Source organism: Babylonia areolata, chromosome 19 (assembly GCF_041734735.1).
Source record: "Babylonia areolata isolate BAREFJ2019XMU chromosome 19, ASM4173473v1, whole genome shotgun sequence".
In the NCBI taxonomy this organism is placed as follows: domain Eukaryota; kingdom Metazoa; phylum Mollusca; class Gastropoda; order Neogastropoda; family Buccinidae; genus Babylonia; species Babylonia areolata.
The window spans coordinates 1,080,148-1,102,916 of NC_134894.1; the positions used below are offsets into that span (position 1 = coordinate 1,080,148).

General features: G+C 43.6%; 1 protein-coding gene across 1 annotated transcript; it reads right to left on the reverse strand.

Annotated features, from left to right (window-relative positions):
- Positions 1-906: 906 nt before the first annotated feature.
- On the reverse strand, positions 907-20,316 carry LOC143294019 (polycomb group RING finger protein 3-like). Its single transcript, XM_076605409.1, has 8 exons — positions 20,218-20,316; positions 17,402-17,530; positions 16,565-16,661; positions 13,812-13,867; positions 12,605-12,667; positions 6,743-6,975; positions 3,947-4,027; positions 907-2,299 (listed from the first exon to the last, which is right to left on the reverse strand). Exons 2-8 carry the CDS (start codon positions 17,508-17,510, stop codon positions 2,252-2,254), a joined length of 687 nt encoding a protein of 228 aa, XP_076461524.1. The 5' UTR covers positions 17,511-17,530; positions 20,218-20,316; the 3' UTR covers positions 907-2,251.
- Between the last annotated feature and the right edge of the window lie 2,453 nt (positions 20,317-22,769).

Sequence of the window (22,769 nt, forward strand, 5' to 3'; positions counted from 1 at the left end):
GAAGAACAGACTGACAAGGGGCAGGAGAACAAAGAAGAACAGACTGACAAGGAACAGGAGAACAAAGAACAGACTGACAAGGGACAGGAGAACAAAGAACAGACTGACAAGGGACAGGAGAACAGACTGACAAGGGACAGGAGAACAAAGAAGAACAGACTGACAAGGGGCAGGAGAACAAAGAAGAACAGACTGACAAGGAACAGGAGAACAAAGAACAGACTGACAAGGGACAGGAGAACAGACTGACAAGGGACAGGAGAACAAAGAACAGACTGACAAGGGACAGGAGAACAGACTGATAAGGGACAGGAGAACAGACTGATAAGGGACAGGAGAAGAAAGAACAGACTGACAAGGGACAGGAGAACAAAGAACAGACTGACAAGGGACAGGAGAACAAAGAACAGACTGACAAGGGACAGGAGAACAAAGAAGAACAGACTGACAAGGGACAGGAGAACAAAGAACAGACTGACAAGGGACAGGAGAACAAAGAACAGACTGACAAGGGACAGGAGAACAAACTGACAAGGGACAGGAGAACAAAGAAGAACAGACTGACAAGGGACAGGAGAACAAAGAACAGACTGACAAGGGACAGGAGAACAAACTGACAAGGGACAGGAGAACAAAGAAGAACAAACTGACAAGGGACAGGAGAACAAACTGACAAGGGACAGGAGAACAAAGAAGAACAGACTGACAAGGGACAGGAGAACAAAGAAGAACGGACTGACAAGGGACAGGAGAACAAAGAACAGACTGACAAGGGACAGGAGAACAAAGAACAGACTGACAAGGGACAGGAGAACAAAGAACAGACTGACAAGGAACAGGAGAACAAAGAACAGACTGACAAGGGACAGGAGAACAGACTGATAAGGGACAGGAGAACAAAGAAGAACAGACTGATAAGGGACAGGAGAAGAAAGAACAGACTGACAAGGGACAGGAGAACAAACTGACAAGGGACAGGAGAACAAAGAAGAACAGACTGACAAGGGACAGGAGAACAAACTGACAAGGGACAGGAGAACAGACTGACAAGGGACAGGAGAACAAAGAAGAACAGACTGACAAGGGGCAGGAGAACAAAGAACAGACTGACAAGGGACAGGAGAACAAAGAAGAACAGACTGACAAGGGACAGGAGAACAAAGAAGAACAGACTGACAAGGGACAGGAGAACAAACTGACAAGGGACAGGAGAACAAAGAAGAACAGACTGACAAGGGACAGGAGAACAAAGAAGAACGGACTGACAAGGGGCAGAAGGACAAAGAACAGACAAAGGAACCAGCAGGGCTGAAGAAGTGCCGGAACTGACCCAACTGATGGCCACAACGGTGGTCTGTGTTCTGTTGGCCCCCCCTCTACATGTCACACCCTCTGTGATCCAGTGGTCTGTGTTCTGCTGGCAGTGGAGGTCCCCTCTACATGTCACACCCTCTGTGATCCAGTGGTCTGTGTTCTGTTGGCAGTGGAGGTCCCCTCTACATGTCACACCCTCTCTGATCCAGACCTGATGCCAACAATACAGGCAGGAGTTTTCGCCCAAAGAATCGCACAGGGCAAGCTGTGCTCCATACAATGATGACCACACTGTGACTGCAGTCAACAAGCAGTCATGCTGCGATTTGTGACCACAGTGTTATCTCATGTCATGTCAGGTGGAAGACGACCCGTCCAGACACTGCCACAGTAGTGTGGGTGGGGTGGGGGGGCGGGGTGAGGACCGTTGCCACAGGTGGGTGGGTGAGGTGAAGGGTGGGGGATGAGGGCTGTTCAGACAGAACCGCAGGTATGTGTGTGTGTGGAGGGGGACGGTGTGTGTTGTCACAACTCAGCCACCCTGTCTGTAGCGTGTGTGTGGAGGGGGACGGTGCGTGTTGTCACAACTCAGCCACCCTGTCTGTAGTGTGTGTGTGGAGGGGGACGGTGCGTGTTGTCACAACTCAGCCACCCTGTCTGTAGTGTGGGTGTGGAGGGGGACGGTGTGTGTTGTCACAACTCAGCCACCCTGTCTGTAGCGTGTGTGTGGAGGGGGACGGTGCGTGTTGTCACAACTCAGCCACCCTGTCTGTAGTGTGTGTGTGGAGGGGGATGGTGCGTGTTGTCACAACTCAGCCACCCTGTCTGTAGCGTGTGTGTGGAGGAGGACGGTGAGGGACGGTGCGTGTTGTCACAACTCAGCCACCCTGTCTGTAGCGTGTGTGTGGAGGAGGACGGTGAGGGACGGTGCGTGTTGTCACAACTCAGCCACCCTCTGTCTGTAGTGCAGCAACAAAGGGGTGTCCTGCAACAGGAACAACAACTCTGTCAAAAACACTGCACACTGGTCTTCACTCCCTTTGTTACCACTGTGCACTAATCAAGGAACAACAACTCTGTCAAAAACACTGCACACTGGTCTTCATTCCCTTTGTTACCACTGTGCACTAATCAAGGAACAACAACTCTGTCAAAAACACTGCACACTGGTCTTCACTCCCTTTGTTATCACTGTGTATTCATCAAGGAACAACAACTCTGTCAAAAACACTGCACACTGGTCTTCCCTCCCTTTGTTATCACTGTGTATTCATCAAGGAACAACAACTCTGTCAAAAACACTGCACACTGGTCTTCACTCCCTTTGTTATCACTGTGTATTCATCAAGGAACAACAACTCTGTCAAAAACACTGCACACTGGTCTTCACTCCCTTTGTTATCACTGTGCACTAATCAAGGAACAACAACTCTGTCAAAAACACTGCACACTGGTCTTCACTCCCTTTGTTATCACTGTGTATTCATCAAGGAACAACAACTCTGTCAAAAACACTGCACACTGGTCTTCACTCCCTTTGTTATCACTGTGTATTCATCAAGGAACAACAACTCTGTCAAAAACACTGCACACTGGTCTTCACTCCCTTTGTTACCACTGTGTACTCATCAAGGAACAACAACTCTGTTAAAAACACTGCACACTGGTCTTCACTCCCTTTGTTACCACTGTGTACTCATCAAGGAACAACAACTGTCAAAAACACTGCACACTGGTCTTCACTCCCTTTGTTACCACTGTGTACTCATCAAGGAACAACAACTCTGTCAAAAACACTGCACACTGGTCTTCACTCCCTTTGTTACCACTGTGTACTCATCAAGGAACAACAACTCTGTCAAAAACACTGCACACTGGTCTTCACTCCCTTTGTTACCACTGTGCACTAATCAAGGAACAACAACTCTGTCAAAAACACTGCACACTGGTCTTCATTCCCTTTGTTACCACTGTGCACTAATCAAGGAACAACAACTCTGTCAAAAACACTGCACACTGGTCTTCACTCCCTTTGTTATCACTGTGTATTCATCAAGGAACAACAACTCTGTCAAAAACACTGCACACTGGTCTTCACTCCCTTTGTTATCACTGTGTATTCATCAAGGAACAACAACTCTGTCAAAAACACTGCACACTGGTCTTCCCTCCCTTTGCTATCACTTTCTGTGGAAACAATTGTATCAAGGGACAACTCCACTTACTCCTGGTTCCTCATGCGTCAGTGAGGGGGTGGAGTTGGATTCTTAAAGAATTATCTACACGCGGCATGTGTGTGTGTGTGTGTGTGTGTGTGTGTGAGCGCATGCACGTTTGTGCATGTCTGTGCATGTGTGTCTGTGCACACATGCATGCATGTGTGTGTGCAATACCAATGGACATGCGCAGAGCCATATACAACTACATCACACACAGGCCTCAGAGTGCTGTCTGTACTGCAAGTGTCACTGTGCGTGGGCAGCTTCCTGAAACTATGTTAATGAACATTCTGCGTGTGCATGTGTGTGTGCGACTGTGTGGGTGGGTGTGACTGTGTGTGTGTGTGTGACTGTGTGTGTGTTGGGGGGGGGGGTGTACTGCAGACAACTGACACAGCTGACACGACACTCACCTTGGCTCTCCACCGTGTGACAGACACAAACTTGAGGGTGTGGTCCTTCCCCAGGATTTCTTCATTGCACAGAATGTCTACCTGTATCATCCACACACCATCACACATCTTCACCATCATCATAACACATCCACCTGTATCATCCACACACCACAACACATCTTCACCATCATCATAACACATCTACCTGTATCATCCACACACCACAACACACCATCACCATCATCATAACACATCCACCTGTATCATCCACACACCATAACACATCTTCACCATCATCATAACACATCCACCTGTATCATCCACACACCACAACACATCTTCACCATTATCATAACACATCTACCTGTATCATCCACACACCATAACACATCTTCACCATCATCATAACACATCTACCTGTATCATCCACACACCATAACACATCTTCACCATCATCATAACACATCTACCTGTATCATCCACACACCATTACCATAACACATCTACCTGTATCATCCACACACCACAACACATCTTCACCATCATCATAACACATCTACCTCTATCATCCACACACCACAACACATCTTCACCATCATCATAACACATCTACCTCTATCATCCACACACCACAACACATCTTCACCATCATCATAACACATCTACCTCTATCATCCACACACCATAACACATCTTCACCATCATCATAACACATCTACCTGTATCATCCACACACCATCACACATCTTCACCATCATCATAACACATCTACCTGTATCATCCACACACCGTAACACATCTTCACCATCATCATAACACATCTACCTGTATCATCCACACACCATCACACATCTTCACCATCATCATAACACATCTACCTGTATCATCCACACACCACAACACATCTTCACCATCATCATAACACATCCACCTCTATCATCCACACACCACACATCTTCACCATCATCATAACACATCTACCTGTATCATCCACACACCATAACACATCTTCACCAACATCATAACACATCTACCTCTATCATCCACACACCACAACACATCTTCACCATCATCATAACACATCTACCTGTATCATCCACACACCATAACACATCTTCACCATCATCATAACACATCTACCTGTATCATCCACACACCACAACACATCTTCACCATCATCATAACACATCTACCTGTATCATCCACACACCATAACACATCTTCACCATCATCATAACACATCTACCTGTATCATCCACACACCACAACACATCTTCACCATCATCATAACACATCTACCTGTATCATCCACACACCATCACACATCTTCACCATCATCATAACACATCTACCTGTATCATCCACACACCATCACACATCTTCACCATCATCATAACACATCTACCTGTATCATCCACATACCATTACCATAACACATCTACCTGTATCATCCACACACCACAACACATCTTCACCATCATCATAACACATCTACCTCTATCATCCACACACCACAACACATCTTCACCATCATCATAACACATCTACCTGTATCATCCACACACCACAACACATCTTCACCATCATCATAACACATCTACCTGTATCATCCACACACCACAACACATCTTCACCATTATCGTAACACATCTACCTCTATCATCCACACACCATAACACATCTTCACCATCATCATAACACATCTACCTCTATCATCCACACACCACAACACATCTTCACCATCATCATAACACATCTACCTGTATCATCCACACACCACAACACATCTTCACCATTATCGTAACACATCTACCTGTATCATCCACACACCACAACACATCTTCACCATCATCATAACACATCTACCTGTATCATCGACACACCACAACACATCTTCACCATCATCATAACACATCTACCTGTATCATCCACACACCATTACCATAACACATCTACCTGTATCATCCACACACCACAACACATCTTCACCATCATCATAACACATCTACCTGTATCATCCACACCACACACATCTCACCATTATCATAACACATCTACCTGTATCATCCACACACCATAACACATCTTCACCATCATCATAACACATCTACCTCTATCATCCACACACCACAACACATCTTCACCATCATCATAACACATCTACCGTGTATCATCCACACACCATAACACATCTTCACCATCATCATAACACATCTACCTGTATCATCCACACATATTCACCATCATCATAACACATCTACCTGTATCATCCACACACCATCACACATCTTCACCATTATCATAACACATCTACCTGTATCATCCACACATATTCACCATCATCATAACACATCTACCTCTATCATCCACACATCATCACACACACATACAACACTCACATCTGTAATCTGCCCAGGTTGTTGTAAATTCTAGTTCCATACCCACAACACTCACATCTCTAAATCTGCCCAGGTTGTTGTAAATCCTAGTTCTATATATGTATACAACACTCACATCTCTAAATCTGCCCAGGTTGTTGTAAATCCTAGTTCTATATATGTATACAACACTCACATCTCTAAATCTGCCCAGGTTGTTGTAAATTCTAGTTCTATACATGTATACAACACTCACATCTCTAAATCTGCCCGGGTTGTTGTAAATTCTAGTTCTATACATGTATACAACACTCACATCTCTAAATCTGCCCAGGTTGTTGTAAATTCTAGTTCTATACATGTATACAACACTCACATCTCTAAATCGGCCCAGGTTGTTGTAAATTCTAGTTCTATACATGTATACAACACTCACATCTCTAAATCGGCCCAGGTTGTTGTAAATCTTGAGGGCGATGAATTTCTTTAAGTGCATGATGGTGGCCTGAGATGACAGACGCAGGAAGCGACGTTTGAGGTTGCGCATGTTGTCAGCGTTGCACTCCAGACATACGTTCACCTGCTCATCACTACGGTGATGGTCCTGATCCTGGTCTCCATTGGCCAGAACGGGCGTCTTGCTGCGTTCATTGCTGTTCTCGTCACTCCCTGTCACACAGCAACACAGCAACACTGTCACACAGCAACACAGTCACACAGCAACACTGTCACACAGCAACACAGTCACACAGCAACACTGTCACACAGCAACACCACAACACTGTCACACAGCAACACTGTCACACAGCAACACTGTCACACAGCAACACCACAACACTGTCACACAGCAACACCACAACTGTCACACAATAACACCACAACACTGTCACACAGCAACACAGTCACACAGCAACACTGTCACACAGCAACAGCACAACACTGTCACACAGCAACACTGTCACACAGCAACACAACACTGTCACACAGCAACACCACAACACTGTCACACAGCAACACAACAACACTGTCACACAGCAACACTGTCACACAGGAACACCACAACACTGTCACACAGCAACACTGTCACACAGCAACACTGTCGCACAGCAACACTGTCGCACAGCAACACCACAACACTGTCACACAGCAACACTGTCACACAGCAACACTGTCGCACAGCAACACTGTCGCACAGCAACACTGTCGCACAGCAACACCACGACACTGTCACACAGCAACACTGTCACACAGCAACACCACAACGCTGTCACACAGCAACACTGTCACTCAGCAACACCACAACACTGTCACACAGCAACACTGTCACACAGCAACACAGTCACACAGCAACACCACAACACTGTCACACAGCAACACAGTCACACAGCAACACAACACTCACACAGCAACAACACAACACTGTCACACAGCAACAACACAACACTGTCAAACAACACCACAACACTGTCACACAGCAACACAACAACACTGTCATACAGCAACACTGTCACACAGCAACAGTCACACAGCAACACTGTCACACAGCAATACAGTCACACAGCAACAGCATAACACTGTCACACAGCAACACCACAACACTGTCACACAGCAACACCACAACACTGTCACACAGCAACACCACAACACTGTCACACAGCAACAACACAACACTGTCACACAGCAACACCACAACACTGTCAAACAACACAACACTGTCACACAACACCACAACACTGTCACACAGCAACACAACAACACTGTCACACAACACCACAACACTGTCACACAGCAACACAACAACACTGTCACACAGCAACACTGTCAAACAACACAACACTGTCACACAACACAACAACACTGTCACACAGCAACACTGTCACACAGCAACACAGTCACACAGCAACACCACAACACTGTCACACAGCAACACAGTCACACAGCAACACCACAACACTGTCACACAGCAACACCACAACTGTCACACAGCAACACTGTCACACCACAACACTGTCACACAGCAACACAGTCACACAGCAACACTGTCACACAGCAACACTGTCACACAGCAACAGTCACACAGCAACAGCACAACACTGTCACACAGCAACACTGTCACACAGCAACACCACAACACTGTCACACAGCAACACCACAACACTGTCACACAGCAACAACACAACACTGTCACACAGCAACAACACAACAACAGCAACAACACAACACTGTCACACAGCAACAACACAACACTGTCACACAGCAACACCACAACACTGTCACACAACACTGTCACACAGCAACACCACAACACTGTCACACAGCACTGTCACACAGCAACACCACAACACTGTCACACAACACTGTCACACAGCACTGTCACACAGCAACACCACAACACTGTCACACAACACTGTCACACAGCAACACCACCACACTGTCACACAGCAACGCCACAACACTGTCACACAGCAACACCACAACTGTCACACCACAACACCACAACACTGTCACACAACACTGTCACACAGCAACACCACAACACTGTCACACAGCAACAACACAACACTGTCACACAACACTGTCACACAGCAACAACACAACACTGTCACACAACGCCACAACACTGTCACACAACACCACAACTGTCACACCACAACACCACAACACTGTCACACAACACTGTCACACAACACTGTCATACAGCAACAACACAACACTGTCACACAACACTGTCACACAGCAACACCACAACACTGTCACACAACACTGTCATACAGCAACAACACAACACTGTCACACAACACTGTCACACAGCAACAACACAACAACAGCAACAACACAACACTGTCACACCACAACACCACAACACTGTCACACAACACTGTCATACAGCAACAACACAACACTGTCACACAACACCACAACACTGTCATACAGCAACAACACAACACTGTCACACAACACTGTCACACAACACCACAACACTGTCACACAACACCACAACACTGTCATACAGCAACAACACAACACTGTCACACAACACTGTCACACAACACCACAACACTGTCACACAACACCACAACACTGTCATACAGCAACACCACAACACTGTCACACAACACTGTCACACAACACCACAACACTGTCACACAACACCACAACACTGTCATACAGCAACAACACAACACTGTCACACAACACCACAACACTGTCACACAACACCACAACACTGTCATACAGCAACACCACAACACTGTCACACAACACCACAACACTGTCATACAGCAACACCACAACACTGTCACACAACACTGTCACACAACACCACAACACTGTCACACAACAACACTGTCACACAGCAACACCACAACACTGTCACACAGCAACACCACAACTGTCACACAATAACACCACAACACTGTCACACAACACCACAACACTGTCATACAGCAACACCACAACACCGTCACACAGCACTGTCACACAGCAACACCACAACACTGTCACACAACACCACAACACTGTCACACAGCAACACCACAACACTGTCACACAACACTGTCACACAGCAACACCACAACACTGTCATACAGCAACACCACAACACCGTCACACAGCACTGTCACACAGCAACACCACAACACTGTCACACAACACCACAACACTGTCACACAGCACTGTCACACAGCAACACCACAACACTGTCACACAACACCACAACACTGTCACACAGCAACACCACAACACTGTCACACAACACCACAACACTGTCACACAGCAACACCACAACACTGTCACACAGCACTGTCACACAGCAACACCACAACACTGTCACACAACACCACAACACTGTCACACAGCAACACAACACTGTCACACAACACTGTCATACAGCAACACCACAACACTGTCACACAACACTGTCACACAGCAACACCACAACACTGTCACACAGCAACACCACAACACTGTCACACAACACCACAACACTGTCACACAGCAACACCACAACACTGTCACACAACACTGTCACACAGCAACACCACAACACTGTCACACAGCAACACCACAACTGTCACACAACACTGTCACACAGCAACACCACAACACTGTCACACAACACTGTCACACAGCAACACCACAACACTGTCACACAACACTGTCACACAGCAACACCACAACACTGTCACACAACACTGTCACACAGCAACACCACAACACTGTCACACAGCACTGTCACACAGCAACACCACAACACTACAGTCATGTGCACAGTCACGGATACTTCAGCTTCTGCATATTTCTCTAAATCATATATGCTGTCGCCTCCACCAATATAATAAATCAGTTTTGTTTATTGCAAACATTTTGGTGCAGACAGTAAAATAAGGGAAATTACTCTGTAATTAATGCTGGGGGACTTAGTTTGCTTTAAACTGATCTTTCTCATCTTAAACATTACATTTTGAAATTATACTCAATACATAAAAAGCTTGGATTTTTTTTAAAAAGTGCATCACAAGTGAGTCTTGAAGGCCTTGCCTCTCTTGTTTCAAAATGTAATGTTTAAGATGAGAGAGATCAGTTTAAAGCAAATTAAGTCCTCTAGCATTAATTAGAGTAATTTCCCTTTTTTACTATCTGCACCAAAACGTTTGCAAAATAAATAAAACTTCCATGCTTAGCAAAAGAAGTTCCTGTTTGAACAAAAAATGATAATTATGACTGTTCTTGTTGTTGGGTCGAATATCAAATCAAAGTGCCAAGTTTAGAGAATACAAAAAAATATAAATATAACAGTAAATGCAGTTTGCATATAATCAGGCTTCATTTATTATTTTTTTGTGCCCATCCCAGAGGTGCAATATTGTTTTAAACAAGATGACTAAAAAGAACTGAATTTTTCCTATTTTTATGCCTAATTTGGTGTCAACTGACAAAGTATTTGCAGAGAAAATGTCAATGTTAAAGTTTACCACGGACACACAGACACACACACACACACACAGACAACCGAACACCGGGTTAAAACACAGACTCACTTTGTTTACACAAGTGAGTCAATAAATCACTTATATGCTGTCACTAACACCAATATAATAAATCGCTGAATGTGCTGTCACTAACACCAATATAATAAATCACTCAATGTTCTGTCACTAACACCAATATAATAAATCACTATGTCCTGTCACTAACACCAGTATAATAAATCACACAATGTCCTGTCACTAACACCAATATAATAAATCACTATGTCCTGTCACTAACACCAATATAATAAATCACTCAATGTCCTGTCACTAACACCAATATAATAAATCACTGATGTGCTGTCACTAACACCAATATAATAAATCACTCAATGTCCTGTCACTAACACCAATATAACAAATCACTGATGTGCTGTCACTAACACCAGTATAACAAATCACTGATGTGCTGTCACTAACACCCGTATAATAAATCACTATGTCCTGTCACTAACACCAGTATAATAAATCACTGATCTGCTGTCACTAAAAACCAATATAACAAATCACTGAATGTGGTGTCACTAACACCAATATAACAAATCACTGAATGTTCTGTCACTAACACCAGTATAACAAATCACTGATGTGCTGTCACTAACACCCGTATAATAAATCACTATGTCCTGTCACTAACACCAGTATAATAAATCACTGATCTGCTGTCACTAAAAACCAATATAACAAATCACTGAATGTGGTGTCACTAACACCAATATAACAAATCACTGAATGTTCTGTCACTAACACCAGTATAACAAATCACTGATGTGCTGTCACTAACACCAATATAACAAATCACTGAATGTGGTGCCACTAACACCAATATAACAAATCACTGAATGTGGTGCCACTAACACCAATATAACAAATCACTGATGTGCTGTCACTAACACCAATATAACAAATCACTGATGTGCTGTCACTAACACCAATATAACAAATCACTGAATGTGGTGTCACTAACACCAATATAATAAATCACTGATCTGCTGTCACTAAAACCAATATAACAAATCACTGAATGTGGTGTCACTAAAAACCAATATAACAAATCACTGAATGTGGTGTCACTAACACCAATATAACAAATCACTGAATGCTCTGTCACTAACACCAGTATAACAAATCACTGATGTGCTGTCACTAACACCAGTAAAATACATCACTAATGTCCTGTCACTGACACCAATATAATAAATCACTGAATATCCTGTCACTAACACCAATGTAACAAATCACTGATGTGCTGTCACACAGCTGTGTACCTGTCTGGTTTGGAGGAGTGAGGCCTCTTTTCTTGTAGAAGTCCAGCTGTCGTTTGATCTCCCCTGAAACACAACAGTCAGTGGTAAAACACACCTCTGTCCACTGGTCTCAAACAGTCAGTGGTAAATCACACCTCTGTCCACTGGTCTCAAACAGTCAGTGGTAAAACACACCTCTGTCCACTGGTCTCAAACAGTCAGTGGTAAATCACACCTCTGTCCACTGGTCTCAAACAGTCAGTGGTAAAACACACCTCTGTCCACTGGTCTCAAACAGACAGTGGTAAATCACACCTCTGTCCACTGGTCTCAAACAGTCAGTGGTAAGACATACCTCTGTCCGCTGGTCTCAAACAGTCAGAGGTAAGACATACCTCTGTCCACTGGTCTCAAATAGTCAGTGGTAAGACATACCTCTGTCCACTGGTCTCAAACTGTCAGTGGTAAGACACACCTCTGTCCACTGGTCTCAAACAGTCAGTGGTAAAACACACCTCTGTCCACTGGTCTCAAACTGTCAGTGGTAAAACACACCTCTGTCCACTGGTCTCAAACTGTCAGTGGTAAGACACACCTCTGTCCACTGGTCGCAAACAGTCAGTGGTAAAACACACCTCTGTCCACTGGTCTCAAACAGTCAGTGGTAAAACACACCTCTGTCCACTGGTCTCAAACAATCTGTAATTTCAAACTGGCTGCTGAAGCATTCTGGGAGACTATTACCACCTGCTACATTAAAACAGTTTGAAAAGCAAGGGAAAGCAATTATGAGTTGTGAAAAACACAAGGACGGATGCAAAGCTTTGGCATTTTTCATGTGGACAAAGATTACATCAAAACAAATCTGTAGCTCACTGTCGGCTGAATCTTTACAAACTATAACTGTCTACTACATGTAAAAAACTGTCATGACCTCCTTATCATAATAACTTTCCAGATCTAGAATTGGTGTTCTAGGCTTGCAAAATCCAACTTCCACAAAGATGGGTGTATCTTCTACAGCATGCCTTCGTCAATCCACCTCACAAACAGAATTTAAAAAATTATTTTAAAAAAAACACAAAAAAACACCACCAAAAATAACTCCATCAAGCCTTCCAATTTTCATTTACAAACTGTGTTCCAAAGCACTGTATCACAGCACACCAACCAGCACTCTCTAGACTCACCAATACCACATTATATCAAACCTTTCTACTGTACTCACTATCCTGTAAATTGGGCACCAGCTTGTAGACAATGTCCTGCATAGTTCTGTCAAAACTGCAACACAAACATGCAACACATTCAATGCATAGTTCTGTCAAAACTGCAACACAAACACACAACACATTCCATGTATTTCTGTCAAAACTGCAACACAAACACACAATATATTCAATGCATAGTTCTGTCAAAACTGCAACACAAACACACAATACATTCAATGTAGTTCTGTCAAAACTGCAACACAAACACACAATACATTCAATGCATAGTTCTGTCAAAACTGCAACACAAACACATAATCCATTCAATACATAGTTCTGTCAAAACTGCAACACAAACACACAATCCATTAAATGTAGTTCTGTCAAAACTGCAACACAAACACACGATACATTCAATGTAGTTCTGTCAAAACTGCAACAAAAACACACAATATATTCAATGCATAGTTCTGTCAAAACTGCAACACAAACACACAATATATTCAATGCATAGTTCTGTCAAAACTGCAACACAAACACACAATCCATTCAATGCATAGTTCTGTCAAAACTGCAACACAAACACACAATACATAAAATGCATAGTTCTGTCAAAACTGCATCACAAACACATAACAATCCATTAACATCACCACACCTCCGTGTACACTGTATTATGTAGATGTATCCCCCAGTCAGAATTTTTCTTTGTAATAACTACATACACAGGGTCTACCCAAATCGGCCATATGACTGGTCACAATGCACACAAATGCACACATACTGTTTTTAGAATCTCAACTGATATATATGCTTTTGCATGCATACATGCTTGTGTGTGTGAGTGTATATATGTATATGCGTGTGTGCATGTGTGCGTGCGTGTGTGTGTGCTAATGTTTGGTTAAGTGATAAAGATACAGAGAGGGAGACCGGGAAACAGACAGTGTTGAAAACAAACCATTTTTTGGATGTAGCTAAGCACAAATTTATGTGATAGTTTTCAATGTTTTATATACACATGTATTCTTTATATAACAATAATCTATAATTTCCTAGCACTAGTAGCAGTGACAATACCACTACCTAATATAATTCATCTGATAACTCTAGTGTATGGCAATTGATAGGACAACTCTGGTGTATCAAAGAGCAGTGACAATACCACTTCATGATGTAATTCACAGGGTGAGTGTTGTATCAAAAACCAGTGGCAATACCACTTCATGATGTAATTCACAGTGAGTGTATCGAAAACCAGTGGCAATACCACTTCATGATGTAATTCACAGTGAGTGTATTGAAAACCAGTGACAATACCAGTACCTGACGTAATTCACAGTGAGTGTATCGAAAACCAGTGACAATAGCACTTCATGATGTAATTCACAGTGAATGTATCAAAGACCAGTGGCAATACCAGTACCTGATGTAATTCATAGGGTGAGTGTATCAAAAACCAATGACAATACCAGTACCTGATGTAATTCACAGTGAATGTATCAAAGACCAGTGGCAATACCAGTACCTGATGTAATTCATAGGGTGAGTGTATCAAAAACCAGTGACAAAACCAGTACCTGATGTAATTCACAGTGAGTGTATCAAAAACCAGTGGCAATACCAGTACCTGATGTAATTCATAGGGTGAGTGTATCAAAAACCAGTGACAAAACCAGTACCTGATGTAATTCACAGTGAGTGTATCAAAAACCAGTGGCAATACCAGTACCTGATGTAATTCACAGTGAGTGTATCAAAAACCAGTGGCAATACCAGTACCTGATGTAATTCACAGTGAGTGTATCAAAGACCAGTGACAATACCAGTACCTGATGTAATTCACAGTGAGTGTATCAAAAACCAGTGGCAATACCAGTACCTGATGTAATTCACAGTGAGTGTATCAAAGACCAGTGGCAATACCAGTACCTGATGTAATTCACAGTGAGTGTATCAAAAACCAGTGACAAAACCAGTACCTGATGTAATTCACAGTGAGTGTATCAAAAACCAGTGACAATACCAGTACCTGATGTAATTCACAGTGAGTGTATCAAAGACCAGTGGCAATACCAGTACCTGATGTAATTCACAGTGAGTGTATCAAAAACCAGTGGCAATACCAGTACCTGATGTAATTCACAGTGAGTGTATCAAAGACCAGTGGCAATACCAGTACCTGACGTAATTCACAGTTAGTGTATCAAAGACCAGTGGCAATACCAGTACCTGATGTAATTCACAGTGAGTGTATCAAAGACCAGTGGCAATACCAGTACCTGATGTAATTCACAGTGAGTGTATCAAAGACCAGTGGCAATACCAGTACCTGATGTAATTCACAGTGAGTGTATCAAAGACCAGTGGCAATACCAGTACCTGATGTAATTCACAGTGAGTGTATCAAAGACCAGTGACAATACCAGTACCTGATGTAATTCACAGTGAGTGTATCAAAAACCAGTGGCAATACCAGTACCTGATGTAATTCACAGTGAGTGTATCAAAAACCAGTACCTGATGTAATTCACAGTGAGTGTATCAAAGACCAGTGGCAATACCAGTACCTGATGTAATTCACAGTGAGTGTATCAAAAACCAGTGGCAATACCAGTACCTGATGTAATTCACAGTGAGTGTATCAAAAACCAGTGACAATACCAGTACCTGATGTAATTCACAGTGAGTGTATCAAAAACCAGTGACAATACCAGTACCTGATGTAATTCACAGTGAGTGTATCAAAAACCAGTGGCAATACCAGTACCTGATGTAATTCATAGGATAACTCTGGTGTATGACGATGTTGCACTTTGGGCAGGTGTTGTGCTCCTCCAGAAATCGCACAATACACGTTTTGCAGACTGCAACAATCAAAACAAACTTTTCAAACAATGGTCAAAACTGCCCATTACATATACAAGACCTCTATCAGTTTTCTTCTATCATACAAAAATGCACACTAAAATTTAGTACATGTCATCATTGTATATTTACACACTTCTGGCAGGCAATCTTACAAACCTCTAGCTATCTGGAAGAAAAGCAAGTGTCTCCAGTCATAAAACAGATAAGATTTTATCACATTATTAAAAAAATAAAAAAAATAAAAAAATAAATAAAAAAAATAAAAAATAAAATATATATAGAGAGAGAGAGAGAGAGAGAGACACAGAGAGAGAGAGAGAGAGAGAGAGAGAGAGAGAGAGAGAGAGAGAGAGAGAGAGAGAAATAGATCACCTGACAACTGTAAGTGTGACCCAGAAAACAGAGAGTGTATAATCCCTAGTGTCTCCAGTCACCAGGTGTTTCAAAATAATCAGCATTCTATCTCATGAATAAATAGGACTTGAAATCAATTGTAACATGTCTTTATGAATTTCAATGCCATTTTTCCTCTCTATGTCCTTGGAATGAAGGCATTATAATCAAACTTTTTTTCTTTCTAAAAAGATGGCATGGTTTATAATTGAAACAAATGATATGACATGGTGCTTCAGACAGATACAAAATACACTTCTGTTTATCAAAACATACACATGCACACACTCATACACACACACACACACACACATACACACACAGAGTACACAGCAGGACCTACAGGTGTGCAAGCACTCCGTGATGGTTGTGGCATCAATGAGGTAACCCCGACACAGGCTACAGGTGATTTGAGGGTTGACTGTTTTCAGTCGGATCTTCTTTTCCATCATCTTCCTCACTTTTGCCCTGACTGAAACACATCACACAAAACAAGCTGAAGCATTCTGACTACTCGGCCAACTTCACAAAGTGTGCTATCCATCAATGCCATGTATGCTATGCCATAATATCTATTTACTAACACAAAGTCTCAAAGTCAAACTTCAGACACTTTAGTACAGTGTACACCTATTTAACAGGGTTGTCACAAGTCAATGCTAAAAAAACACCATAAAAATATGTTTCAATATTGCAGAGAAGGAACAAAAAAGTGACAACCTAGTGCTGACAAACACCTTTAGAAAGTCATAGAAACTGTTAATATTATGTATGTGTTACATCCAATCTATGAAATTACCCATTTCATGAAATGAGCAAATGTCGTGCCCATTTCATGTAATAAGCAATGCCATGTATGAGTTTTAAAATATCATTCGCATTGCTATTGCTCAAGGCTTATGGTATGGATGCAAGATAACAATCTGCTCAATGGACTTAACGATGCCCTTTTTGTTCAGTAGACCATGAACAACAGCTACCATGAAGCCATTCAGATGGCTCCCTATCACGCACTTACTGGCAACATGCCTCGATGTGGCCTAAGGTCACATGCAGTTACCAGATGAGTTTCTCAGCAGAACCTCACCAGCAGTTCAAGAAGAACAACTAGAAAAACTTCTTGAGGACAGCACAGACAACCCTAGCCCTTGACTTCCTCTGTGCATGACCCATCGCTGCCTCCAGGACTCACATCTGCTGAGTGATAACCCACCACCACCTCCAGCATGTTCAGATCATTCGATGGAAAATCCTTCTCCGTTCTCCACCGAGAATGTACATCTGATAACTGAGCCACCCTCTGCAGATAAAGCTTAGTTCTCTTCCACAGATCGAGATACACATACATGCACAAATGCACTGCAACACAGACACACACAAATATAGTGACATATTCTAACATACACACACACACTCAACTTGTGTGACGTTTGAGGCCCCCTTCCAAGGTGCCTGTTTGTCAATCTGCGAGTAAAACTGTATAATATACGAGGGTCATTCAATAAATAAGGTGAATTTTTCGGTATAAGGACTTCTAATACAGATAGAAGCTTACTTTTTTTTTCTTTTTTTTTTTTTTACTTCTTTTTCACATGGATTTAATTTGTTTTGCAGATTAAAGAAAACTTTGAGAGTTTTGGCGATTAACAAAGATGGCCGACCAAGAAGCATGCTCCAGGATTGAACAGCGGTCAGTTATCAAGTTTTTGGTTGCTGAAGGGTGCAAACCAGTTGAAATTCATAGGAGAATGTCAACTGTGTATAGTGCCACATGTTTCAGCCGAAAAAATGTCTACAAGTAGGCTAAATTGTTTAAAGAAGGACGGAGCAGTGTTGAGGATGAAGACAGGCCTGGAAGGCCTACAGAAGTGAGGTCTCCTGAGGTGATCGAATCAGTCAATGACCTCATTCAGTCTGACAGAAGGGTGACAGTGGATGACATTGCAAGGACTTTGAGCTTATCTGTTGGGACAGCACACAAAATTGTCCATGATGACCTTGGCTACTCGAAGGTCAGCTGCCGGTGGGTGCCAAAGATGCAAGGCCTCACACAGCAGCCCGAACGGTGCAGACCATCAACGAGCTGGGCTGGGAACTGCTCCCTCATCCCCCTTACAGCCCAGACCATGCCCCTTCAGACTTTCACCTGTTTGGTCCCTTGAAAGCGTTCACGAGAGGCACAAAGTTTGAAAGTGACGAAGTCAAAAGTGTTGTGAGCGACTGGCTGAGACATCAGTCCAAAGATTTTTACGCTGAGGGAATACGGAAGCTTGTGCACAGATGGGAAAAGTGTGTGACAGTGCTGGGAGACTACGTTGAAAAAAAAAAAAAAAAAAAGTAAGCTTCTATCTGTATTAGAAGTCCTTATACCGAAAAATTCACCTTATTTATTGAATGACCCTCGTACATGTATGCATTATTACATAGCTGCAGGCGTATGGAATTAAATAAAAACAAAAAGTGCCAATCTACCTATCTTGACATTCTGGTAAGTACAACTACAAGGTAGACAGTTTTTCCAGTGACAGTTGAGCTGATTTTTTTTTTTTTTTTTTTAATGAATTCACATGTACACACACACACACTCAAATTATTAGAAAATTTCATCTACACCATATCAGCATGCTTGTGATGGAAGATACCTTAACATCTGGAGCTTCACAAAGTATGCACAAAGCTATACATCTCGGGGTTAAGAGTATCATGTTGATTGTAACTTTTACTGAAAGTTATAGTTTCCATTCAAGAACCTGACCACATATGTAATCACACACACACACACACACAGAGAGAGAGAGAGAGGTGGAGAATCTGACTGGTGTCACGTATACATGGTCGTGAAAACACCGAGTCTCGACTTTCACTAGTTTCAGTAATTTTTAACGCTCAGTTCGTCAAAGAAAGATTAAACTCTGTCCTGCAGGATCATAAGTACGGATAGTTTGAACTGGTATGCCCGGTAATGGAGCACCTTGATATGATTTTACACGCTCTATTCTTGACCTCCGATCACAATCACGATGCACAGTAGTGACTATCTCACACAACGTGCTGAAATTTTGCCCAGTTAGACAAAGACCTCTTCTCTTTTCCTTTGTATTGCACACAATTTCTTTGCTTTGACGCCTTCATATGAAAGAATAATGCAAAATCCCTTACCCTGCCAGCTATTTCGTGTTCTCGAAGGTCGGCAAACGATTGTTTTGTCACAATTACTCGCACCTGTTCACCATATAAAAACCAAAGAAGCCATTTCTGTTGTCTCTGCAGATGCGCTGCACTCGAAAGTTTCATTGGCTGAAACAAGCCAATCAAAAATCGTTTTGCGAAATTGGTGTGATGTGATATATTCTTTTGCCGTCAAACATTAAAAAAATTGTGTTGTTTTTGCTTGCGTTTGTTGCTGTTGTTCCTGCTTTATGATTTTCATATTGCTATTCATATTCACAGAAATGACAAGAATTAAATGAAAAGAGAGGGGTTGGAGTGGGGGGAGAACACTGAGGGGGAGAAAGAGAGAGAGCGATAGAAAAGACAAAACGACTGAACAATAATAATAATAATAATGGTATTTAATCAAAGCGCTTCCGCACAAGTCATTCACATGCATGCATAACTCGAAAACTGGAGAAACTGAAGACAAGGAAGAGGAAGGGAAGGGAGGCTATTTTGGGAAGAGGTAGGGGAAAAAAAGACAGGCGCACAGCACTCACTGCTGGAATGCTTGATCGCTACCAGGTGGACATAGCAGCCCTGAGCGAAACCTGGTTTGCCGAACCCAGCTGGGGGGAGTTGGAGGGGGCTACACCTCCACAGTCATCAGCTGCTATGCCCCGACGATGACCAACCCTGATGACACCAAAGAAGCTTTCTACGAGGAGCTCAGCCGCACCATTTTAGCGGTAGACCGAAAGGACAGGCTGATCATCCTTGGGGATTTCAATGCTCGCGTCGGCATGGACTTCTCCTCGTGGCCAAAAGTCTTAGGACAGCACGGCACTGGCAAGTGCAACTCCAACGGACTGCTTTTGCTCTCGCTCTGCGTGCAGCGTGGACTGACCACCACCAACACCCTCTTCAGTCCAACAAAGGGACAAGTACAAGAACACATGGATGCATCCCCCCTCCAAGCAGTGGCACATGCTGGACTATGTGATTGTCCGGCAGAGGGACAGAGGTGATGTTTCCATTACACGCTGCATGAGAGGAGCAGTATGTTGGTCGGACCATCGCCTGGTACTGACGCAGCAAGATGAACATCATACTTGCACGCAAGACTGCCAGTGAGCCCGACACTGAGGCAGAAACCCCCTAGGAAGCTGAACATCCGCCACCTCCCTATCCGTCACCAAGGACATGCTGCAGCAGCAAATCCAAGCAGCTCTCCAAGAAATTCCTGCATCGACTGATGTAGAAGAGGTCTTTAGAGATGCTGTGTACACAGCAGCAGCTGACACACTCGGCTTTGTACAAAGGAGCCACAAAGACTGGTTTGACGAGAACGACTCTGGACTCGGATCTCCAAGCTCCTGAACATACTGCATATACGGCATCAGGATCACATTTCCGATAAAGACTGCCAGAGGAAGAAGAACCAGTTCTTGCAAAACAAGCAACTCGTACAGAAGAGGCTGCATGAGATGAAGAACACGTGGTGCGAGAGAAAGTCCAAGGAGCTTCAGTCCGCTACTGATGCTTACGACATCGTGAAGACGTTCCATGATGGTCTCCGAGCTGTGTATGGGCCGAGACGGTCACAGGATCAACCCCTGTCTGAGCCTCGGACCAGACCACCCTCCTGACAGACAAGAAAGACATCCTTGCCCGCTGGGCAGAGCACTTCAACACCCTCCTCAACAGGGACTCGTCCGTATCGTCTGACGAGGTAATTGCAGCCCTCCCACAGCTACCAGTCAATACTCGCTAGCTGCCCCTCCCACCGAGGCCGAGACCTGGAAGGCCCTGAAGCTGACAACGTCAGGAAAAGCACCAAGAGAGGATGGAATCCAGGCTGATATCTATAAGTATGGAGGCGGGGTGCTGACAGACAAGCTGACCGCCCTGTTCCAGTCTATCTGGGAGAGAGGGGAGGTCCCCCAGGGCTTCAAGGATGCTTCAATTGTCCACATTTACAAACGGAAGGGAGACAAAACATCCTGCGATAACCACCGTGGAATCTCTCTCCTCTGCATCGCTAGCAAGATCTCAGTTCACCCACATCATACTGAGCAGACTGGTTGACCATGTCTCCAACACAGTCATCCCTGAAGCACAGTGCGGCTTCCGCTCAGGCAGGAGAACATGTGACATGGTGTTTGCCATACGCCAGATACAAGAGAAATGCCGTGAGCAGAACAAGGAGCTCCACATGGTCTTTGTAGACCTGACTAAGGCCTTCGACACAGTGAACCGCCGTAGTCTGTGGAAGATCCTCTTAAAGTTCGGCTGCCCAGTGAGCCTAATCCAGCTGACTGCGTCATTCCACGATGGCATGCACGCGAGAGTACAGGAAAATACTGACATGTCGGATCCGTTCCCTGTGGTAAATGGAGAGAAGCAGGGCTGCGTCCTGGCACCCACACTGTTCTCCATTCTCTTCTCTGCTATGCTGATTGACGCCTTCCAAGACTGTGACCGGGGCATTTACATTCAGTTTCGCACAGATGGCAAACTTTTCAACTTGCGGTGACTCCATGCCAGGTCCAGGGTGT

Excerpts from the sequence above, each read along its gene's own strand:
- LOC143294019 (XM_076605409.1), bottom strand. The coding sequence starts at position 17,510 with ATGATGGAAAAGAAGATCCGACTGAAAACAGTCAACCCTCAAATCACC. Across the intron at positions 12,668-13,811 it reads GGTGCCCAATTTACAGGATA|GGGAGATCAAACGACAGCTG; the intron begins GTGAGTACAGTA and ends GTTGTGTTTCAG. Across the intron at positions 6,976-12,604 it reads CACTCCTCCAAACCAGACAG|GGAGTGACGAGAACAGCAAT; the intron begins GTACACAGCTGT and ends GCTGTGTGACAG.